Source organism: Oreochromis aureus, linkage group 15, assembly GCF_013358895.1.
Source record: "Oreochromis aureus strain Israel breed Guangdong linkage group 15, ZZ_aureus, whole genome shotgun sequence".
Classification (NCBI taxonomy): domain Eukaryota; kingdom Metazoa; phylum Chordata; class Actinopteri; order Cichliformes; family Cichlidae; genus Oreochromis; species Oreochromis aureus.
In genome coordinates this window covers 28,978,453-28,999,371 of record NC_052956.1, presented here as the reverse complement: position 1 = coordinate 28,999,371, position 20,919 = coordinate 28,978,453, and the positions used below count along the sequence as shown (strand labels likewise).

General features: G+C 40.8%; 1 protein-coding gene across 2 annotated transcripts in view; it reads left to right on the top strand.

The window, feature by feature from the left end:
- Window positions 1-12,426: 12,426 nt before the first annotated feature.
- Window positions 12,427-20,919, top strand: part of LOC120433086 (homeobox protein unc-4 homolog) — a 37,437-nt gene continuing 28,944 nt past the window's right edge. For both annotated transcript variants that reach the window (XM_039598636.1, XM_039598635.1), the window contains exon 1: window positions 12,427-12,497. In XM_039598636.1, coding sequence (XP_039454570.1) covers window positions 12,465-12,497 — 33 coding nt within the window. In that variant the 5' untranslated portion in view covers window positions 12,427-12,464. The remainder of the gene's footprint in view (window positions 12,498-20,919) is intronic.

Here is a 20,919-nt window from a genome sequence, read left to right as displayed (position 1 = left end):
CCAGAGTCGTGCGTAGTGAGGAGGTAAAATTATTAACAAGATAATCGACCTCTGTTGGAGTAGCGTTCAGATAGCTGCTCTGCTCTATGTTGGTACAGGGCATTGAAGATGATAACAGTGGGTGGATTATATTCTTAAACTTAGTTACAGCACTTTCAGAAAGACATCTACTTTGATAAAGTCTACTCTCCACTGCTGTGTAATCAATTATTGTAAATGTAAATGTTATCAGGAAATGATCAGACAGCAGAGGGTTTTCAGGAAACACTGTTAAATATTCAGTTTCTATGCCATACGTTAAAACAAGATCTAGAGTGTGATTAAAGTGGTGGGTGGGTTCTTTTACATTTTGAGAGAAGCCAATTGAGTCTAGTAACAGATTAAATGCGATGTTGAGGCTGTCATTTTAGCATCTACATGGATGTTAAAATCACCCACAATAATTATTTTATCTGAGCTGAGCACTAAATCAGATAAAAGTCTGAGAAATCAGAGAGAAACTCTGTGTAAGGCCCAGGTGGACGATAGATGATAACAAGTAAGACTGGTTTCTGAGTTTTACAGCTGGGGTGGACGAGGCTAAGCATCAGGCTTTCAAATGAATTAAAAGTCTGTCTTGGTCTTTCGTTAATTAATAGGCTGGTGTGAAAAATTGCTGCCACACCGCCCCCTCGGCCTGTGCTTCGGGATTTCTGGTAGTTAGAATGACTCGGGGGTGTTGATTCATTTAAACTAACATACTCATCCTGCTGCAACCAGGTTTCTGTAAGGCAGAGTAAATCGATTTGTTGATCAATTATTAAGTCATGTACTAACAGAGACTTGGAGGAGAGAGACCTAATATTTAATAATCCACATTTCACTGTTTTACTCTTTGGTTCAGATGTGGATACTGTATTGTTCTTTCTTTGTGATTTTTTATGTTTAAGTTGTTTATTGCTGGTTTTTAGTTTGTTTTTTGTCTTTTTGGGAGCTGACACAGTCTCAATGGAGATGGGTTTTTTCTTCCTAAAACCTTTTTTACCCAGTTAGACGGACTCATATCATCTTTTATTTGGGACAAAAAAGTTCCAAGAATCCGTAAATCCCTGTTACAGTGTTCTAAGTTGGAAGGCGGCCTGGCCCTACCAAACTTTATGTATTATTATTGGGCTGCCAATATTGTGAAACTATCCACCTGGATGCGGGCTTTTAGGGAGGGCAGAGGGCCGCCTTGGTCCACTATGGAGCTAGACGGTAATCTCACCATATCCCCTGTTGCAATAATGTGTTCAGGTCTACCAGTCAGTCACAATGTTAATTTTGAAAATCCTGTGGTTAAGAACTCTCTCAAGGTCTGGTTTCAGTGTCGACGACATTTCGGGCTGAGGCAGTCACTTGTCTGCTCCCCTATTGCGTCAAATCATCTTTTTTTACCAGCTCGGAGCGATGCAGCGTTCAAGGTTTGGTACAGCAGAGGAATTATCTGATTCTCTGATCTGTTTGTTAAAGGGTCATTTTTATCCTTTGAAACATTATCTAAAGATTTTAGAATCCCGAAGAACCACTTCTTTAGATACTTACAAGCGCGTAGTTTTGCAGTTAAACACTTCACTTCATATCCAAGTCTACCTAATGACTGTTCACTTGAGGATTGTCTGCAATTTCGATCTATTACTAGAGGCCACATCTCTCAAATATATAGCACATTGCAGCATATAAAGGCAGACTCTGTGTCCAAAGCCAGAAATGCCTGGGAGCTGGACTTAAACCTCCAGATCCCAGACGACCTATGGGATCTTAGTGTTAGCAAGATCCATGAATCCTCAATCTGTATGCGGCATTGCATAATACAGTTTAAAATTCTTCACCGGGCGTACCTAACCAAAGCTAAACTAGCCAAAATATACAATACCTCTGATGATAGATGTCCGAGGTGCAAGCAATCACCAGCCACTATGAGCCATATGTTCTGGACCTGCTCTGATTTGAACCGGTTCTGGAAATTAGTTTTTAAAGCTCTTTCATATGTGTGTGGGAAAACAATTGATCCTAATCCGATGACAGCAGTCTTTGGTGTACTCCCAAACCAACACGGTATAACTTCTTATCAAATGAATGCAGTGGCTTTCTCATCTCTCCTGGCACACTAATTCTTCTTAAATGGAAGGCTTCAGGTCTGCCAGTGTTTGTTCAGTAGGTGAGAGAGGTGATGAGGTGCTTGCAGATAGAGCACTTGAGATACAGTTTGAGAGGGTCCCAAAGTAAATACTACAAAACCTGGTCATCCTTTGTTGAATATGTGGAGAAGCTGTCATTTACTGAAGTATGATGTAATACTGCTTTTATCTGTGTTTGGGTTTATTTCTCCTTCTTTCTTTAAAGCCACCTACTATCTGTAGCAAGCCAAAAAGAACTGCGCACAATGCAGCCTCCCCCTTTTATTTCTGTATTTATTTTATTCTATTTTTGTTTGTTTGGGGTTTTTTTTGGGGTGTTTGGTTTTGGTTTTTTTGCCTTGTTCACATGGTAGTACTTTTTTTTTCTTTTTTGTGCCCATAGATTACACATTCTCCTGCGTCCAACTGGTTTGCCAGTGCGTGGTGCAACCAGTTTTACAAGGGCAGTATTTGTAATCGCAATTTGAGTTATATTTTTCTGCACTTTTGTCATATTGGAAAATCATAAATAAAGTTGTCAACAAAAAAAAAGAGAGGACCTAACTTCTGCTGTGAGTGATGTGAAAATACTGACTTAAAGCTTGGATGTTTGTCAGGGTTTTGTTAACTTATAGCAATGTTAATAATAATAATAATTTTGGAACTTCTCCAGTACCCGGAGCATATAGGCCCACTTGACCTGGTCAAACACCTTTTCAGCATCTAAACTCAGTACTGCGATCTTGGAAACTCCCCAGTGCCTATGATACATAATATTCATCAATCTTCGAACATTAAAGAAGGAAAACCTCTGGGGAATAAACCCAGTTTGATCCGGATGGATAATTGATCCAACATGTCCATTTAATCTGTTTGCCAAAATTTTAGTGAAAATTTTCATATCCAAATTCAACAAAGCAATAGGTCGACAAGAGGAACATTCTGTTTCATCCTTTCCTTCTTTCAATAACAAAGAAATATTAGCTTCATATAGCGTACGGGGAAATGCTTGAGTATGGAAAGAATGCTTAAACATTCTCAATAAAAGCAGGGCCACCTTTTCAGAATATTTTTTATACAATTCAATGCCAAACCCATCTGGGCCTGGGGACTTTCCATTGGGGAATGACTTAATAGCTTTCGAAACTTCTTCAATAGTAATATCTGAGTTTAAAGCCTCTCGTGCAGAGTCATTCATTTTCGGGAGATCCAACTTCCCTAACCAATCAGAAATATTGCCCCAAGCTTTTGACATATAGAGCTCTTCATAATATTCTCTAAATCGCTCATTAATAGCTTTAGGGCTAATAAAAATTTCACCCTATCTTGATTTAATTTTATGTATAGCCCTACTGGCTTGTAGGCCTCTCAGCTGCCGAGAAAGAAGTTTATGGGGCTTATCTCCAAACTCAAAATGCTTCTGTCTGATCCTAAATAGCTGATCTGTTACTTGACTAGATAAAATTGTGTTATACTCAAACTTCCTTTTAATGATATCTTGAAACAAAGAGGGACAAGAAGAAACCTTATGGTCCTGTTCTAACTGTGTTAATTCAGTTTCTATTTTGAACAGGCGTTTCCGTCGTTCTTTTTTTTTTTTTTTTTTTTTTAGAAAAATTAGTATTTTTACACTCAGTTATAAATGTTATGTAGCAGATTTTTACATGATAGCCTACCTATAAAATCACTTTATCTATGGCAAATCAGAATTTGATAATGATTTTTTTATTACTTAGATATTATCTATGGTAATCAGGAATGGAGCAATTGTCTACTTGGAGTTTAAGTAGATCAGTATGAGAAATGACAACCTGCATCAATACAAAATCATTCCAATCACTGTATGCTTTATTAGTTCCCTTGGCAACGTGATACCCGCAGTGAGCTACTGTAACTGCAAGGCTTCATCCGGTGATGCATTGAAAGCTACGGCTCATTTAGCATGTATTACCTTAACAAGTGTGACTCACATGATGCTACTTTCAAAGGAGATGTTCAGTGAAAAAAAGAGGCAATTCTAAGATGCTTTCCATCTAAAACTGTTACTATTCTCCAGACCAGATTAGTTGCACCAGCTAGCATGGTGATGTGGCCAGGGTAAAAGAGAGACACCTTCGTGACACAGAGAACTCAGGTTTTATGTTGAACATACCTCGTTTATTAGTAGCCTTCAGCCTTCAGCTCTACTTTGAAAGTGTGCTGCGGGGCTGCCGCACGTCCTACAAAAATTTTTTTTTTTAAAAAAGGCCCTGACTCTCTGAACACAATATTCTCTTCATAACTCAGCAGTATGAAATGTCATGAAACAGTGTAACTCACTCACAGTAAATCAGCAGTATAGGATAAAACAAACCTATCTAATAAATCTAATGATTTTCACATTCTTTTAACTCAGAAGTATGATGCAAAATAAAACTACATACTGATTGATCTGGTGAGACAGGCCCAGAGGCCCTGCATGCAAGCGTACTAACACACATACATGCAATGAAGAACAGCTTACACTATAACACACACTATACATGTGCCTATATCTCTCATTGGTGTTAAAGCAGGGAAAACTTAACAGAGTTTTGTTATCAAATACTGAATTTATCCACTGCTGACATTTAACTCTCCAGCTTGCAGAACGATAGGTGAAACATTTGTGAAAATAGAGAAGAAAAGAAAAAAATAAAGACAGAGAGAGTCTGGTATGACCAAGCAGTAATCAGACAATAAATTTAGTTGGTAATACAATAAATTGTGAGATGCTTTCTGTTTGATTGATGCAACACAAGTAATTTACTGTATGAAGGAAATTCTCTTTTGTGATAATATTTTGAACGTACATTTCTGTTGACCTATCAACTTAACGCATTATGAGCTGATATGCAAATTAGTTGACTGATACTAGATTAGAAAAAATGACTTGATTATAAAATAAGTGAATAAGATGTAACAGAGGGTTGAAATTAGTTTCTTATTTCTAGTGTGTGGAGGAAGGTTCTATCATGGCACACATATGTTTACATGGGAGGAAACTCCTCATGTGATACGACATTTAGCAATTTGCAAATGTGCAGCTCTGAAATTACAAAGGGAAACTGTTGTGGCCGCAGGAAAAGCTTTGTAAAGGAAATTGGATCAAGGTGTTTTGATCTTCTTGGTTCAAAACCTCAACCAGCTTAGAGAAGTGTTCGTGATGTAAATGTAGACAAAAGCTTCTCTGTTTACATCCTTCTTGCAGAGGACACAAAGAATAGGTGATCTTGCACAAATTCCATGGTAAATCTCCAACTTGGACTAATCCATTGCCCTTCATACACATAGGCAACTGGCCTGTTTCCAGTTTGTTTAGCTGTTCAATGTCCTGCAGCAAGTCAGATTCTTGGAGTCAGACTAGCAGGTCTGTCTTACCAGAGCAGTTCACCTTCCCAGCTACTGGTGAATCAACCTTCCATTCAGGTTCAGAGGAGTTGAAAAGTTGGCAGTGTTCCAAGTACTTTAACTCCTGGATGTGTTGCTAAGGCAACCAAACAACTCGCTCTCAGTGATGCTATATGGCCACAGTCCAGAAGAATGTGTAGCCAGTGGCATCACTAGCATAACAATTGGTCTCGTTCTTTATGTGAGCGGTTTTGTTCTTAAACTGCCACCAGTAGTTAGTTGAAAACCCATGCGGGTACTGGGTGTGGTTTGCTCCGTCCCAGTGCGCTCCCTGTCATCCCACTCGGGGTCCACAGGGTCAAGAAGGCGAACAGCACATTCCCAGCCATTCTAAGTTGGGTTCTGGATCCGCTGGTTTCTTCACCAGGATTGAGACGAGAGGTCCTAGAGATATACTCCCCCCTTTTGTACCGCTGGCCTTTTCACCATCACCCAGAGTCGGCCAGGAAGTGTGTTACCTTCTTGCAGTGCGCTTGATGTATCCAAGTGTTTCTTCCAGCAATCTTCACTGCTGTGAGCGTCGTCAGCAGCACCTGATAGGGACCTTCCCACCGTGGACTGGACCAGCACTTCCTCTCCATGGCCTTATCAACATCCAATCTCCAGACTCTGCTCCTGCGGAGAAACAGAATCATCTGGCAGATCATTTGTTCTCAAGACTTCTTTATTTTTAAACATTTTAAGCATCTAATCTGCTAATATGCTCTCTCTTCTGCTCTTCTATCATCACTACAGAAGACTAGAACTCTAAATGCTCTAACATATATAATCTCAAAGAGTCAGACCGTTCTCTGTTAGAGTAATCCTCATGTACATCTTAACTAATTCTACACAGTCTAACCATGTCCTGCCTGTCTCTTCCATTGACTTCCTGAGTCTTAGCATTACTGTTCCATTAGTTCTCTCTCCCTGCAAAATTTTTTTTTTAAAAGGTATTTAATCCTAGAGTATAAACTACTGCTGCCATCATCTTCTCCCCCCTGTGGAGACATGGCATAGCCCATGGCTCAAAATAGCAGCAGTCTTATACAAATTCTAAGACAGTATTGGTTTATCACACAGATAATAAACACCATCCTGCAAGCTCGCTCCTTCTGTAAGTTACAACTGTTTTCCTGCAGTAGGTAGGTGAGTGGGCCTGCATGTCTGCCAGTGCATCTCGCATAACAGGCAACGTCTACTGGTGTTGCAGTGCTAAAATGTTAACACCATGTTTTCCTAAAGTTGCCTCTCTTGCGATCCTATGTGCAAAAGCATTCCTTAATGCAACTGGATCTTTCCCTCACATGTGTGCTACACATTTACAAATGGCAATTCTACAGGGCAATAACACTGCCTCCAGCAGATTTTGCAAGAGTTTGGCGTGTTCTACAGGCTTCCCTATAGAGGTTGTCACACCTCGTCTCACCCACTGCACTATAAAGAAGTGTAATGTAGCAAATGCATATTGGCTATCAGTGTATTTTGTCTCTCTTCAGCATTACACGCTTCCGTTAAAGCTACTATCTCTGCTGCCCAAGCAAATATGAAACATGCTAGTTGTCCTGCACAGATAACTTTCTCACCATCTACTACAGTAAAACCTGTTTTAGTCTGTCCCTCTGCTGTTGTAAAACTCAACCCATCAACAAACCAAACCTTTCCCTCAACAAGTGGCACATCTGTTAAGTCATCCCTGGCTCACACTGCTTCTCCACGTGCTCTCTACACTCGTGAGAAGTGCCCTCTTCTTTCATTGGCAAAACGAAAGAAGCACATACTGATCTCACGCATGGAGGTAAAGCACAAGCAACTAGAGCTAATCTGTTAGGATAGTAAGTTACTGGCTTCACCTGTGGAAAAAGTGCTGTTAGGTTTTTCACAGTCACCTGGTATTTGTGCTGTTTACAGAACCACAAGTCCATCGCTGGACCTCCTCTGCGCTGTCACTTTTTGGAGCTTGGCACGCTCCCTCAGGTTCTCACGTTCCAACGGTGCTGAAGATTTTTAAGACAGAGCACGTCGTACAGCTTAGTTGTCTTCCTCAACGTCAACGTCGAAACTCTTATCTTATTTAAGATTTTGCTGTGCAGAGTCTCCACATGACAATCTCCTGGAAGCCCAGTAGCACAGCTCTCTGTGCTGAAGGTGATCTCTGATCCTCCTGAAGACTTTCTCTAGGCCTCAGCTCCCATCTTGTGGATGATCCTCTCAGTCACTCCTTCTTGTCATGGCACCTCACGACATCTACACATTAGAAAAATGACACTCCTCTCGCCACATGGCTTCTGCCATGTGTCAACTCCCCAATGAGACATGTACAAGAATGTTGCACAGTCTCCCTAAAACAATCTCCAGGGTTTGTCCTTGGAGCAGCTTCACTTCAACCTGTAATCCTGTGTAAAAACACATTAGTCAGCAATTAAATGTTTAGCTTGTTTAACTCCCAGCTCCAGCCTGTATCCTAGAAGACGAAGTCTTAAAGTTAAAACAACTTCACATTTGCAACCAACTGCAGCTCATAAGTGTAATAAAGTATTCAGCATCACAGAGACAAGTATCATTGCAGGTTTATTCTAAACTCATTAAGCTCCTGCTTTTTTCCATAATTTGTTCCAAATCATTTAACATCTCAACGTCATTCCACATTGTAATCAGTGACTTTCCTTAAGTTTGTCACTCACAGAGATACATCCATAAAACAACAACACTTCAAAAAGTAAAGAAGAATTTTAGACTGGATTTCCTCATTGAATCCTTTTGGACAGGAACTTGTTTCCTAATTGTCCCAAATAAGTGACTTTCTCCTGAGCCCATTTTAATTTTGGAGAAGCTCACTTTACAGCCACATGTTGTGTAGTTCTTCCTATTCAATGTTCAGACCTGCTTAGATGACAGAAAAATTATCAAACAAAACCTTCAGTGCACCATGAAAGTAACAAAATAAAAAGAAAAGAAAGAAAATAAAGGAAAGCAAAGGAAAGAAAGGCCTTGTTTAAGGCATGACACGTGTTTTTCATGCCAGGGGGATAAATCGTACCAACCCAATTGGCAGGCTCAACTTAGTAACAAAAGACAAATCAACAGCCAGTTTAATCTGAAACATTCATCCAATCAGCCACACACAACATACAGCATAACCCTGTTGTCTCATCACATAATATGTTTCTTCTCATGTAACCAAATGTGTGCCATGTTAAAACTTCTTCACACACCAGAAACTCACAATCAGCTCACTCATTTAAGACCCCTCATCAGCATTCTGTTTTCCTCTATGATGCAGTCATCTGTCCTACTAATAATATTCAGTCCACTAGTCTATGTATCAATTTCATCTTACTAGTGACTTGGACAAGATGACAAACAGAATCTCATGCTTAAGATGCTGTCTGGTCTTCATCAGTATCATTTATTGTGTATGCATGTAGGGTTAGTATAGTTAATGCATTTTCTGTATGTTTTTGTGTTCCTCTCTCATCACATTTTCATTATTGTCATCACTGCTTAAAACAACACACATCTCTCTCTCTCTTTTTTTTTTTTTTTAAACTGTCCTTTTCTCCAAAAAAAAAAGAAAGTAGCATTACAGCTGTTTCAGGCTGAGAAACACCAAACACTCTTCGTGCTATCATTCACCAACACAACTGTTTTATTTCTTTTTCTCCACTGGGCAGGTGACCTGCAGAATCACGTCTGCCCCAGCTGGATACCTTCACACACACACCGTGACGTCAAACACACTCACACTCGCTTCTGCTTAAAGCACAATTTCACTTCATTTGTCAACGATCCACACACCACGTGCTGCCCAATAAAAACTTTGCAGTGTATTTCATCCTCTTTCAAGGCAGACTTACACAGTTTATTCTCCATTACAAGACAACAATCAGCCACACTCACGCAGACCACGTCTGGCCCGCACACACACACACACACAATAGGCATATCGCTTGCGTCTACACGCACAGCTAGCGCTCTCTGTTGAAAGCTCTCAAACGCCCCATATGGCGGAGAATTCAACCATCGGACACTCTCCTAACGCCCCAAATGGTGGAGATTCCGAACTCTCCTCACGGCGGAGTCACCGAACCTAGGTTGTCTCTCGCCCACACGGCGGAGAAGCCTGCGTCTCCCGTGCCTCACGTTCAACGCAGGGTCACGTAGCCGCTCTCTAAGGCCTTCTGTACTCACTGTTCGTGTTGTTTCCGTTCATGGGAAGAGTCTCTATAGCCCGTCAATCGCCATCCATCCCGAGGGGAGTTCAGACGCGAACTTTCCGGCCTGGTGACAAAGCAAAACACTGGGGCTTTCCGTCAATCATCCCAGACATTGCGGTGGCGTCCTCTCCCTCTCCTCGCGGTGGATGCGATGTGTTAGGCTTCCGGCTCAAAGGACCAAGTAAATGTTGGGTCTGTGTTTCCACAAGCCCCGCTGGTTTTAGAGACTTATTCCCGTGAAAGAAAACAAGGCTGCGATCGATCATTTTTACTTGCAAGGGAGGTATCGTCTGTGTCTAACACGAAAATGACCCCAACAATGGCCTCCTCTCGCTGCCTTTTATTGAGAAACAGTTCACACAGCAAAGCAACGCCCACATGGTTCTAAGACAAGGCATTGTATGTATATGTGTGAACTTCTATATGTAAGTAGGAATGTGTGTGTGTGTGTGTGTGTGTGTGTGTGTGTGTGTGTGGCCTCCTGTTGGGCAGGAAGCTTACATCAAAAAGACCTTCACAAGGATGTGTCTGTAATAAAAGACTACAGCCCCTCACCCAGAACCTCGAGAATCTAGGGAGGGGACTGTGGAATTCCTTTCATCCCACAGTTAAACAATGTAGAGATGGATGGTAAGCATAAAAATGACAAACATTTAACAATTTACTCTAACAGAAACAATTTTGCTGACAAAGCTGCAAAAGCAGCAGCCATAGCAACCACAGTCTTATTAACAACTCATGAAAATCACACCATTCCACTATCTGTACTGCAGGACAAACAGAAGCAATGGCTGAAACACGGAGCAGTACTAGACACTGATGACAAAATGAAAATAGCAGGAAAACCCCAGAGAGAAACTATCTGTATTTCTTAATTGTAAACGGCACCAAATTGTATTAAAAATGAGCCACACTTATGGAGCTCCACAATTCTTTTCCTGGTGTTTTGGTTGACATCTCTTGATTTTCCCATGTCACAGAAACAGGCTCTGTGTTTTGCCTTATATGCATCCACAGGTGTGCCACCAATTTACTCACATGGACTCTACTAACCTATCAGAAGCTTCTTAAGCTCAGAATGGAATCGTCTGGAGTGTTCTTATTAATTAACAATACACTTGTATATGTACTCCTAAATTTGATGAAAGTGATAAAAAAATAGACAGCTCTCTCTCTCTTTATTCTGACATTTAACTAATTCAAAAGATATTTCAGTATTTATTTATCCAAAACAAAACAAGTTTACTCTAAATTGATGTTGTACAGTAAAAAAAAATGTTCTTGTGTTTTCCATAAAGTGTATGTAAACATCTGGTTTAAACTGTGAATATACTGCTGTGTATTGAAATTCCTCTTGTTTTGCATAGGAATATACTGATCAACATACAAAGCATAATATATAAAATAACATCTACCAGAGTTTTTTCTTTGAAAGAAGCCCCTTATGTCCATTCCTGTATATCAGTACATTACTGAAACCGATTTATTTAGCCGTGGAGGGTAACAACTGAAAATATGAAATAAACACACATGTAAGTTAAGACTCTCTAAGAATATTGTGTGTAGTTTTTGTTTTATACAGTTGTCAGCCAGGCATAACTATGAAAAAAATACACTTCAAAAGACCCCGGGCTTCTGAAAAAACAACCCGGGCTTAAGCCCAGTAAGCCACCCCCCCGCTCCGCCACTGGGCTAGATCCCTTCGTTTGGTAACATCTGATACACAAGCTGCCTCATGTTGCTTCCAGGTTGGGAAAGAATGAAAAGATAAACCACTTTCAAGCTTATTCTCTTGCCGGTTGTGCGATCGAACATTGCAGCCGACCACACAGCAAATAGGAACCATGGCTGTTGTGTGTACTGTTAAAATCTCCCAATTCTTTTAATCTTTGGGCTGAAGGAAGGACAATACTCGGTGTATAAATGCTCAATCAACAATTATTTATTCCATACAATTCAACACTTTATGAGCATGAACCATCCGGATGGGGAGACATGCATGCAGAGGGTCACAGCAAATCTCAAAATGGTGGAGGGTTTCACAAGCTCTTATAACCTCCGTTGGTCCCCACCTAGTCATAAAATCTAAACCTTCACATGTTTTCTAACTCCTAGCGAGCCTGACTTATGGCCTTGGCTCCCTGTCTTTCGGTTCTCTGTAAAGGTGGGGGTATTGAATGTGGTGTGTCTCTTCTATTATCAGCATGACAAGGCCTTCTGCACACAATATTCTCTTCTTAGCTCAGCACCATGAAATACCAAACAACAGTGTCACCCATTCAACAGTATCGAGTACTACAGGTCAATCCAATAGATCTAATGATTTTCACACTCTTTTAAGTCAGAAGTATAATGCAAACTAAAACTACATACTAATCACACACTCTATACTAAGGGGTATAATATGAACTACAGCAGTATATTAATTCAACAGATATACGGTAACATATGATAGCATAATAATCTCACAGTACCTTCGCTCCTTTTTCGCTTGCGCTTTATTTTGACCACGAAAATGGTGCATCAGGCCAAAATCCTTTCCATCCCCACCCCCGTGACATCACGCTCCAAAGCCCTATGGTAACTAATGTTATAGAAATGCTCCGCCCCTAATGAGCATTTGAGCAGCCAATCATAATCATCTATGTCATGTGATCATGAGTCAGGAAGCGGATTGTTGTAGTGAGAGTTTAGAAGCACGATGGATGACGAATTTGAAGGTACCAGCTCTCAGGTAGGAAGATAACTTTCAAAAGTTACATGAATGCAAACAGGTACCTTGTCCGGTTTTTTTTTTGTTTGTTTTTGTGTTTTTGTTTGTGGTTTTTTTTGCTTTTTTCTTATTCTTTTTTTAACCCTGTCCTGTGTGGCAGGTATTGCAATCAGACTTGTGATCTGAATGTATAGTCATTGTGTTCTTAGTGAATTTGAATTAACACAATAACCTCTGCGGTTGACAGACGTGCCGGCGCCAAAATCACATGACCAATTTAAGGCGTCACAGCAAAAAGATGGAGCGACCCAGGCTTATGGCGTTATTTTTGTGCCACTATTCTGAGCGCACTTAAAAAAAAAAATTGAGCGCACGTAAAAAAGGTTTGCAGGTGCAAGTGTTGCATTTTGAGGAGAAATTTATTTTGAGCGAAGAAAAGCTGAATTTGAGTGAACAAAATTCATTGCTGCGTGCAAAAAATGTATTTCAGTGTTTGCTATTATCCATACACACACACACACACACACACACAATTGCAGCCCCTCTCCCTCAGTTTTTGCATTTGCGCTTGCTCGCAATGTGTTGCTCGCGCTCTCAACATTTCTGCCCGTGCGCGCTCAACTGACAGACTTGGATGCAAAAAAATCTGATTGGCTGTTCTGGTCTCCAATCAGCTCGAAGTGACGAAATGCAATTATGGAACGCCAGGACTGCCATAATGAATTACTTAAATACACCATTAAATAATTAATTAAATGTGGCAATAATTAATTAAAATGGGAATTAATTAATTAAATAAATAGTTATGACACATGTAATTAATTAATTATTGACACATTTAATTAATTATTTATGTATTTCATATTTTAATTAATTATTGACACATTTAATTAATTAATTATTGACACATTTAATTAATTATTTATGTATTTCACATTTTAATTAATTATTGACACATTTAATTAATTATTTAATGATATATTTATTTATTTCATTTTGGCAGTCCTGGCGCCTGGCTCTCATCATGAATTAATTTTATCTGTCAGCCTCACCCATCAAACTCACGGGCGGGGTTAACGCTGCCCATGCAGCTTCTCTAACATTTGATTGGTTGCCGTGCAATGTAAGTCAAAACAGGTCGATCCTAGATAATCGATTGCTTCTGTAGACTTGAGGCAGCCAGGTATCCCAGAATGCGTTTCAAATCACAGGCAGCAATGGTGGTGGTGTAGTTTTAAAATACCCGTTTTTCTGTCACCAGCTACACTTTTAACAGTGTTTTAGCCGCGAATGTCGCGCGTAATCTTCACATGTCTGGTCAGGTTGTCAACATAGAACATGTTTGCAAAAGTGCTCAGATGTTTTCAGAGATTTCAGTAGCTCTGCTAACAGTCAGCATGCAGAGTGCACCGAGGGGTTACGTCATCCGGTTTGTTTACATATTCCACTCTCCGTGTTCCACATGTTGCATTCGCAGATTCGCATTTTCACCGAGCGATCGTCTCTTTCCGCCTGGTCTTGTGTCTCTGTGCTTCTGTAACATAAAGAACGAGCTGACATGTTTCTCAGGACACCAGCGATCAGCTCAGCAGGCCCTCAGTTTACCTGCATGCGTCCTCCTCACCTGTCAGCTGTTTAACACCTGCTGCTAATTCAAGAAACACGCCCACGTTACCTGGTGATAGTCACAGTTTAACTGGGCAGCCGGTGCTTGATATAACGCAATGTCAGCGCATTTTCTGCACAACATAAGTAAATATAGTATTTTTCCCGAGCGCAGAGCTGCTGGAGCTTGTTTCCTTACAGAGGACTTTATAGGCGAACCCACTTTATCGGCAGCTGATGTCCAATCACCTGCACACAGCTTTGAAACCTCACCTGAGTTTTAGCTCTCAGTGGTTAAACGCTGGACTTAATTCACTCAGGTTTTGTCTGTCGGGTCACGTTTACTTCGCTGTTTTATTTACAACTGAGCAAATCGGTTTGGCTCAAATTAAAGTTATAACTGCAGAGTTTTACAGACGTTTAATGATTCACTGGCACATGTGTTAGACTGAACTATTCGCTTTTCTTTATCTGGTGTGTTTCGGATTTAACAGTGAATTTTGAGATTAAACTGACTTTTAAAATGTTTTTATACAAAGAGGAAAGAGAAGGCGCATTTCCACCGAGAGGAGCAGAGTTTGCAACAGCATGTTCATAATGCAGACTGCAACCTGGACAGAAATATTATATCATCTGTTTTAATAGTTATTCAACTGTATTCTAAGCACCAGCTATGTTAGAATTTTTAGAGTTTACTTAACTAAAAATAAATGAGCTTAACATATAATTTGTGTGATTTCTCTCTCTCTCTCTCTCTTTTTTTTTTTTTTTTTTTTTTTTTGCTTTTTCGGTCATGTTATGTTTAACTGTAAAAGGTTTGTTACAAACTATGAAACACATCGTGCAGACTTCTGGATGTTAGAAGAAAACTAATACTGCTCATGAATGAGACTAAAGGCAGGAAGGTGTCCTTTAAAACTAAACATGTTAATAGGACCTCCCTATTTATATCGTAGTTTATGATATAGCACGTGTATTTCAGTAATAGCCTACTGATTTCAGCAGCTCACATGGGCGTTATCTGTGATACTCCTTAACTATAATTTATCCAAGTTAACGTCAGTTAACCATTCAGACAGTTCTTTTGCAATGAAAAACATAAACACCCATGCTGCGTAATGTTTACATTATAGCTGCTTATGCAGTAACCATGGTAACCACGGACTCTGAGCGGCTGGATCGACGGAGGTCAGACAACAATTTTACATGTATGATCTTAAAACAGGACACAGCCAATATCCGTGCTGGCCTCATATCAAATGTGACCGCAGACTGAGTCTATGTTTGATGTTTGCTTTATATCTAATCTTCCTCTCAAACATTTAAACAGCAGCGAGTCTGCAGCTGAGGGAATACAAACTCAAATTGTCGGAACAGGTTCGATCGTGGATTCATTTGGTAATTTATTAAATGTATAACTGTTAGTCTAATCTGCTGCTGAGTCTCTTACACTGATGAAAATGCAGATAACACAGATCACGAACATCTGTTCAACCAATCACTTTCATTCCACTTTGATCTGCGACAAACTGACGGTTCATCTCTGTTACAGTGTTGCGTTAGACTGCTATATTTTTTGTGTTCTTTATGCTGTAGATTTTCACGTCTCTGGAATAGTTGGCAGTATTAAGGATGCTTTTCTGTAAAATCATACTGATATGACCCGTGACATATTCGTAGATGACAGTTAGATAGTCAGCTGGGAAACTCTGTGTTAACTCAGAGATCTGAAGATATCGTGGAAAGATGCTGATCTTGCTCCGTGGTGTACAGGTCACCCTCATGATTAATATTCACAATAAAAATATTAGCCGAACATCATGAAGTCTGTATGTGTTTCATAGTGTCGAACAACCTTTGTACAGTTAAAGCCAGCAGTTACTACATGACGGAAACACCAACGTTTTCTCTTTTATACGTTTATACACAGGTCACGCTGATTACTGAACAGAAACCCAAAGATCAGCTGTTAATCGAATTTATTTGCTCTCTCTCTCCTTAAACATGTTTTTTTAATGTTAGTTATAATTCAGAATTGGCGACTGAAACACGTGGGACACATAAGAACATCAGGAAATAAAACCCCGATAAATATAACCTCAGTAAAAGAAGTCAGTGTCAGCGGGGTTATTACAGCTGTGTGCCGGGGCCTGCGCTTTGTCGGCGGTAATAACAGCTCGATTGCTTGCGGGCGAGCGGGTCTATCCCACGCTTTGCCGTGAGACTGGGCAGACATCTCCGAAATCATCAAGCACTTTTGCAAAGAGGCTGTATCTTGACAAACCGATCAGACATGTGAAGATTAAACCACTACATTCTCGGCTAAAAACATATTAAAACAGTATTTGGTGACACACAAACAGGGTTTTTCAAAGTTCAGTTCTGCCGGTTGTTGTGGGCTAAAAACAATGGCCACCAGGCCAAAGCAATGGTTTTGAGTCGATCAGCGTTAACCCGCCTCCTGAGTTTGATGGGTGAGGCTGACAGATAAAATTAATTCATGATGAGAGCCAGGTGCCAGGACTGCCAAAATGAAATAAATAAATATATCATGAAATAATTAATTAAATGTGTCAATAATTAATTAAAATATGAAATACATAAATAATTAATTAAATGTGTCAATAATTAATTAATTAAATGTGTCAATAATTAATTAAAATATGAAATACATAAATAATTAATTAAATGTGTCAATAATTAATTAATTACATGTGTCATAACTATTTATTTAATTAATTAATTCCCATTTAATTAATTATTGCCACATTTAATTAATTATTTAATGGTGTATTTAAGTAATTCATTATGGCAGTCCTGGCGTTCCATATGCAATATCCCAGAATCCATTTCATCCAAAACTCAAACGAGGCAGTGGCGGAGGACCACAGAGTGGCGGAGTTTGAAATATTACTCTTTCTGGGTCACAAAATAAACTTTTAAGATATTTTCATGTGAGAATGGTGCTGTGTAAACTTCAAATATCTGCTTGATTCATCAAGACATCACATATTTCCATAAGTGCTCTAAAGTTTTAAGGAGATAGAGAAAGAGTTGAGCCAAGCGGGCAGAAATGTTGAGAGCGCCAGCAACACATTGCGACGAATGCAAATGCAAATTCAGCTTTTCTTCGCTCAAAATAAATTTCTCCTCAAAATGCAACATTTGTACCTGCAAACTTTTTCATGTGCTCTCAAAGTTTTTTTTTTTTTTTTTACGGCGCTCAGAATAGTGTCACAAAAATAATGCCATACAGGCTGTGTCCCAATTCAGGGTCTGCACGCTTGAAGTGCGCGCAGTACTACTACGTGCGGTGCGTACTATAAAGTACGAAAGTGCGGAAGTGAGAGGCTTGTGAAATGGGACGGTCTAGCCTTCGTCGTGCTGTTCAGGTTGCCTAGCAACCATGATACTAACCGCGAGAAAGGTTTCATACAGCTTTGTTTGACAGAAATGAAGGAGAAAAATGTTTTGTTGGTCATTCATTTTTGTCATGACATCACTGATTAGTTGAGTATCTGAGGCTGAGACCACGGGACTGTAAAACATGATTGTTGGGCTTCATTTCTGTACTGAACAGTCATTTTAAGATTAGTTAGTAAATAACAATTAGCTAATGTTGTTCATGAGACTAAAATCATCTCACTGTGGTAATGTAAATATAATATGGCCAATAATATATGTATTGTCAGATTATTATGATATATATATATGTATATATATATATATATATATATAGAAATAGAATAGAATAGAATAGCTTTTTATTGTCACTGTTACAAGAACAGTGAAAGGCAGTTTGGCATCTCTCCATATGTGTGGAGTACACAATAGCGAATGTATTTACACAATAACAGACAAATTTACATTTACACAAGAAAAGATATGTACAAGTTATACATACACCTGCAAACATACACGCACATACATACATATATGTATATATACATATTTGCATCCGTATATGCGTACACACATATTTCCACATACACACTTACATCTATATACATACACATACATGCCATCTAACTAGCAGGTGCATTGAGAGGTGCAGTGTGATCAGTGATATTGCACATTGAGTGTGTGTGTGTGTGGGAGGGGATGATATTGCACATTGAGTAGGGGGGGGTGCTGTTGGAACTATACTGAATAATGTTATAATAAATACAGTTTAAAGAGGTAAGGGTGTTGGTTGGGGCAGCACGGTGGCACGGTGGTTAGCACTGTTGCCGCACAGCAAGAAGGTCCTGAGTTCAGTTTCACCATCAGGCCGGGGTCTTTCTGTGTGGAGTTTGCATGTTCTCCCCGTGTTTGCGTGGGTTCCCTCCGGGTACTCCGGCTTCCTCCCACCGTCCAAAGACATGCAGCTTGTGGGAATAGGTTAATTGGATAATCGAAATTGTCACTAGGTGTGAATGTGTGAGTGAATGTGAGTGTGAATGGTTGTCTGTCCCTGTGTGTTGGCCCTACGACAGACTGGCGACCTGTCCAGGGTGTACCCCGCCTCTCGCCCTATGACAGCTGGGATAGGCTCCAGCGCCCCCCGCGACCCTGAAAAGGATAAGCAGATGCGAATGGATGGATGGATGGATGGGTGTTGGTTGCATTGAAGTATGAACAGAAATACGATTTATAAATAAGGTATAATGTCCATGAGTGTTGGCAGTGCAGTTATCCTCCAATTAGGGTGGAGGTAGGGCATGTTTGACAGCCTGTGGGTAAAAACTTCTGTTGAGTCTGTTTGTCTTTGACCTGATGGACCTGTAGCGTTTACCAGAGGAAGGGGGAAAAAGTGAGTGTCCAGGGTGTGAGGGTCTTTGATGATGATGCTGGCTTTCTGCTGAAGTCTGCCAGTATAGATGTCTCTGAGGGGGTTAGTGAAGTGCCGATTGCCCGCTCTGCTGCCCTCACCACCCGCTGCAGTTTCCTCTTGTCCCCCGCGGTGCAGCGGTTGAACCAGAGTGTGCAGCAGTAAGTCAGAAGGCTCTCAATGGTGGAGCGGTAGAAGTTTACTAGCAGTCCTTGGGGTAATTGGGCCTGACGTAGTTTCCTGAGGAAGTACAGCCTTTGTTGTGCTTTCGCTACCTGGTGGGAGATGTTTGTGGACCAGGTAAGGTCGGCCGAGATGTGGACTCCGAGGAACTTAAAGCTTTCTACCCTTTCTACCTCCTCCCCATCAATGTAGAGGGTAGAGTGCTCAGATCGCTTTGTTCTTCTGAAGTCGATTACCATCTCCTTGGTCTTGGCTGTGTTCAGATGCAGGTTGTTGTCGTCACACCATCGCTTCAGATGCTGAACCTCCTCTCTGTAGGCTGAATCATCGTTGTTGTCCATCAGTCCTATGACAGTGGTGTCATCAGCAAATTTTATAATGGTGTTACTGGTGTGGATTGATGAACAGTCATGGGTGAAAAGTGAGTATAAGAGGGACTGAGGACACACCCTGTGGGACACCCACATTCAGAATGAGGGTGGAGGAGGTGTGCTCTCCCATTCTTACGTTCTGGGGTCTGTTTCTCAGGAAGTCCAGTATCCAGCTGCACAGTGAGCTGCTGAGTCCTAAGTTGCTTAGTTTATTAACCAGTTTGTGGGGTTGAACTGTATTGAAGGCAGAGCTGAAGTTCACAAACAGCATTCTCACATAGGTGTTACTAGAGTCCAGGTGTGTGAGGGCTGTGTGAAGAGCTGTTATTATGGCATCCTCTGTCGACCTGTTTGCCCTGTATGCAAACTGGTATGGATCGAGGTTTGCAGGGATGGCAGCTTTAATGTGTGGCATGATGAGCTGTTCGAAACATTTGGCAATTATGGGTGTTAAAGCAACTGGACGATAGTCATTCAAGCAGCTCACTGTGTTCTTCTTGGGCACTGGAACGATGGTGGCTGACTTAAGGCAGGATGGTACTAATACTGTAGCAGTGAGAGGTTGAAGATGGTGGTGAAAACCTCTGCTAGTTGGTCTGCACATGCTTTAAGCACTCTACCGGCTACACCGTCAGGACCAGCTGCTTTCCTCGTGTTGACTCTGCGCAGTGTGGCTCTGACCTGGTGCTGCTCCAGCTGGATGGGAGCGTCATCCCTCTCTGTAATGGCAGGATGGGTGATGGTGTCTCTGTTTTCTTGGTCAAAGCGGGCGAAGAAATGGTTTAGGGTGTCAGGTAAGGTGATGTCTGGGGAGTTGGTTTGTGTGCAACTGTCTTTGTAGCCAGTGAGTGTCTTGATCCCCTGCCACATGTTTCTGGAGTTCTTTGTGTTAAAGTGTTCCTCGATGCGCTGTTTGTATTTGCGCTTGGCTTCTTTTATGCCTTTAACCAGAGATTGGCGTGCCTCTTTGTAGACTTGTTGGTCTCCTGATTTGAAGGTGCTGTCACGTGCTCTTAGTAGGGCTCTCACCTCACTGTTGAGCCATGGCTTCTGGTTTGGGAACACTTTAACGGTCTTTGTTGTTGTTACGCTCTCAGTACAGAAGCTGATGTATGAGAGTACAGCAGATGTGTGGCCCTCCAAGTCTGATCCTTCTGCAAATACACTCCAATTCGTGTTATCAAAACAGTCTTGTAGGGCCGTGGTGGCTTCATGGTCCACACTCTTACTGATTTTTCAGGTGGTTTTTGTCTTTGAATTAGAGGTTTATAAGCAGGGGTCAGGGACAGAGAGAGATGATCAGAGAGTCCGAGATGAGGCAGAGGGGTGGCCTTGTAAGCATCTGGGATGTTGGTGTAGACCTGGTCTAGTGTGTTGTTTTCCCTCGTCGGAAAGCTCACGTTTTTAAAGAATCCAGGCAGGACAGATTTCAGGTTTGCGTGGTTTGCGTCGTGTACCTGGAGTCGAGTGTTTT